The sequence below is a fragment of the Scyliorhinus canicula genome, unplaced genomic scaffold (assembly GCF_902713615.1).
Source record: "Scyliorhinus canicula unplaced genomic scaffold, sScyCan1.1, whole genome shotgun sequence".
Classification (NCBI taxonomy): domain Eukaryota; kingdom Metazoa; phylum Chordata; class Chondrichthyes; order Carcharhiniformes; family Scyliorhinidae; genus Scyliorhinus; species Scyliorhinus canicula.
Genome location: NW_024055494.1, coordinates 432,682 through 435,992, shown reverse-complemented (window position 1 = coordinate 435,992; position 3,311 = coordinate 432,682). Strand labels below are relative to the sequence as shown.

The 3,311-nt window shown below is 48.3% G+C and overlaps 1 protein-coding gene across 1 annotated transcript; it reads left to right on the top strand.

Annotated features, from left to right (window-relative positions):
- Positions 1–1,175: 1,175 nt before the first annotated feature.
- Positions 1,176–2,283, top strand: LOC119960268 (zinc finger protein 239-like; the record flags this gene model as incomplete). The annotated part of the gene is made up of 1 exon (XM_038788018.1): positions 1,176–2,283. A coding segment is annotated over one exon (702 nt), but the record flags the coding sequence as incomplete, so codon positions are not given.
- Between the last annotated feature and the right edge of the window lie 1,028 nt (positions 2,284–3,311).

Sequence of the window (3,311 nt, the reverse complement as noted above, 5' to 3'; positions counted from 1 at the left end):
TTCATTTCATTTCATTTCAAGCCTGTTCCTTACAGACAAACTAGGAGTCGGCCCCTCGAGCCTGCTCCTTACATACAGATTAGGAGTCGGCCCCTCGAGCCTGCTCCTTACAGACAAACTAGAAGTCAGCCCCTCAAGCCTGCTCCTTACAGACAAACTAGGAGTCGGCCCCTCGAGCCTGCTCCTTACATACAGATTAGGAGTCGGCCCCTCGAGCCTGCTCCTTACACACAAACTAGGAGTTGGCCCATCAAGCCTGTTCCTTACAGACAAACTAGGAGTCGGCCCCTCGAGCCTGCTCCTTACATACAAACTAGGAGTCGGCCCTAACCCTAATTAGGGCACCCTGCTCAGCCCACACTCCTACCCTGTCCCATAACCCCACCTAACCTGCACATCCCTGGACACTATGGGACAATTTATCAAGGCCAATTCACCTAACATTTCCTTCTTTAGACTGTGGGAGGAAACATCAGCACCGGGTGGAAACCCACGTAGACACGGGGAGAAAGTGCAAACTCCACATAGACAGTCACCAAGGCCGGAATTGAACCCGAGTCCCTGGTGCTGTGAGGCAGCAGTGCTAACTACCGTTCCACCAGAAGCATAGTTTTGGTATCAATATTACTGTTTATGAAGCTCAAGGTCGAATTTGCTTTGCCATCTATTCTCTTTAATATAACTCGTAGATATACAAAATCTCTCTTCACATCTTTCTGTCTCCTCCCAAAGAGCCCAGGTGGGTTTTTCTGCCAATTCATCAGTTTTAATGGTCACTTTTTCCCAGTGTCGACCCCACAAATGACCAGATTCATTCAGCTCAATTTCACAACCTGCTTTTTGAGTTTTTCTGGGTTCTGTCTCACTCCCTATTTTCTGTTTTAAATCAGTTTCACAGGGGGTTCGAAGAGGAGGCTTCAAAGTCCAGAAACTCAAACCAAACATCACATCAGGATCTGACAAAAGTCCTCAATTCATCATATCCTGAATATCAGCGGATTTTGAACATGGAAGGAAAAAGCATCATTCACAGTGGGGAGAAACCGTACACATGTTGTGTTTGTGGACGAGGATTCAGTCAATCATTAGGCCTCACAAGCCACAAATGCAGTCACACTGAGGAGAAACCGTGGAAATGTGCGGACTGTGGGAAAGGATTCACTTCCCCATCAAAGCTGGAAACTCATCGACGCAGTCACACTGGGGAGAGACCATTCACCTGCTCCAAGTGTGGGAAGGGATTCACTCAGTTATCGGCCCTGCGGAATCACCAGCGAGTTCACACTGGGGAGAGACCATTTACCTGCTCCAAGTGTGGGAAGGGATTCACGCAGTCATCTGCTCTGTCTGCACACCAGCGAGTTCACACTGGGGAGAGACCATTCACCTGCTCAGAATGTGGGAAGGGATTCACTAAGTCATCCCACCTGCTGAGTCACCAGCGAATTCACACTGGGGAGAGGCCATTTGTCTGTGCCAAGTGTGGGAAGGGATTCACTCAGTCATCCAACTTACAGAAGCACCAGCGGGTTCACACTGATGAGAGACCGTTTCAATGTCCAGACTGCGGGAATTGCTATAAAAGTTCTGGGGAACTGATGTGCCATCAACGTTTTCACACTGACGAGAAACCGTTTAGGTGCTCTCACTGCGGGACTGGGTTCAGACACTCATCTCAGCTCACTGTACATCAGCGAATTCACACTGGGGAGAGACCATTCGTCTGCACCCAATGTGGGAAGGGATTCACTCAGTCATCTGTTCTGCAGAATCACCAGCGAGTTCACACTGGGGAGAGACCATTCGTCTGCGCCAATTGTGGGAAGGGATACACCACTTCATCCCACCTGCTGACACACCAACGAGGACATAAGTAACCACGGTGTTTGGATTTTGCTGTTCTTCACGTTCAGGACTGAACCATCTTCATTTGGGTCTCTTTCTGCTGATAACAAACTCCAGCCCATTTACAGGGGCTAATATTCTGGCGAAAAGTCAAATTAATTAGATTTGTGTTAAATACGTAGTGTGCTGAAACCTTTAAATATCTCTGACACAAGTTTGTTCCTTTTGAAGTACTCTCGCTCTCCCGTCTCTTCCATCCTCACCTCCAACAAGAAGTGTGAAGAGCTTGTGAAGCTTCTTTGTGACATGAGATTGAGTAAATCCGATCAGCTGCCTCTACTGCTTCCCTCCCTTCCACGAGCCCACTGGACCATACTGTCTCTAAATTTCACCCTTGCCCGAGCCCAGAACCCACATCTTTCTCTAGTTTCTATCCCATCTCCCCTCATACCCTCTCAGAGCTCATCTTGTCCATGAGACCCAGCTCCTGCTCCATCGACCCTATTCCCACTGAGCTACTGATCAGCCAACTACCCTGTGTCCATGGATATTGTCAACATTTCTCTCTCTTCAGGTACTGTCCCTCTGTCCTTCAAATCTGCCATCATCACCCCCTCCTCAATAAAACAAACCCTTGACCCTACCATCCTTACAAATTACTGCCACATCTTCAACCTCCCTCTCCTCTCCAAACTATTTGAACATATTGCCACCTCCCAAATCCTTGCCCATCTTTCCCAGAACTCCCATGTTTGAGTCCCTTGAATCAGGTCTCTGCCCTGTCACAGTTGTGAAATACAAGAGACAAACAGTGGTTAGCACAGTGAAGCAACATTGCTGATGTCAGGGAAATACCACCAGACAGACCCATCGGAGGAGACTGTGAGAGAGAAAATCCTACAGCATCATAGAATTTACAGTGCAGACGGAGGCCATTCGGCATTCGAGCCTGCACCGGCCGTTGGAAAGAGTTCCCTACTTAGGCTCATGCCTCCACCCGATCCCCGTAACCCAGTAACTCCACCTAAACATTTTTGGTAGCACAGTGGTTAGCACAATTGTTTCACAGCTCCAGGGTCCCAGATTCGATTCTCAGCTTGGGTCATTGTTTGTGTTGGATCTGCACATTCTCCGTGTCTGCGTGGGTTTCCGCCGGGTGCTCCGGTTTCCTCCCAGAAGTCCCAAATGACATGCTGTTAGGTAATTTGGAAATTCTGAATTCTCCCTCTGTGTATCCGAACAGGTGCCGGTATGTGGCAACTCGGGGCTTTTCATAGTAACTTCATTGCAGTGTTCATGTAAGCCGACTTGTGACAATAAAGATTATATTATAAAGGACCAATTTAGCATGGTCAATCCACCTAACTTGCACATCTCTGGACGGTGGGAGAAAACTGGAGCACCCGATGGGAACTCACACAGAGACGCGGAGAATGTGCAAACTCAAATAGCTGCAGTGATATCAG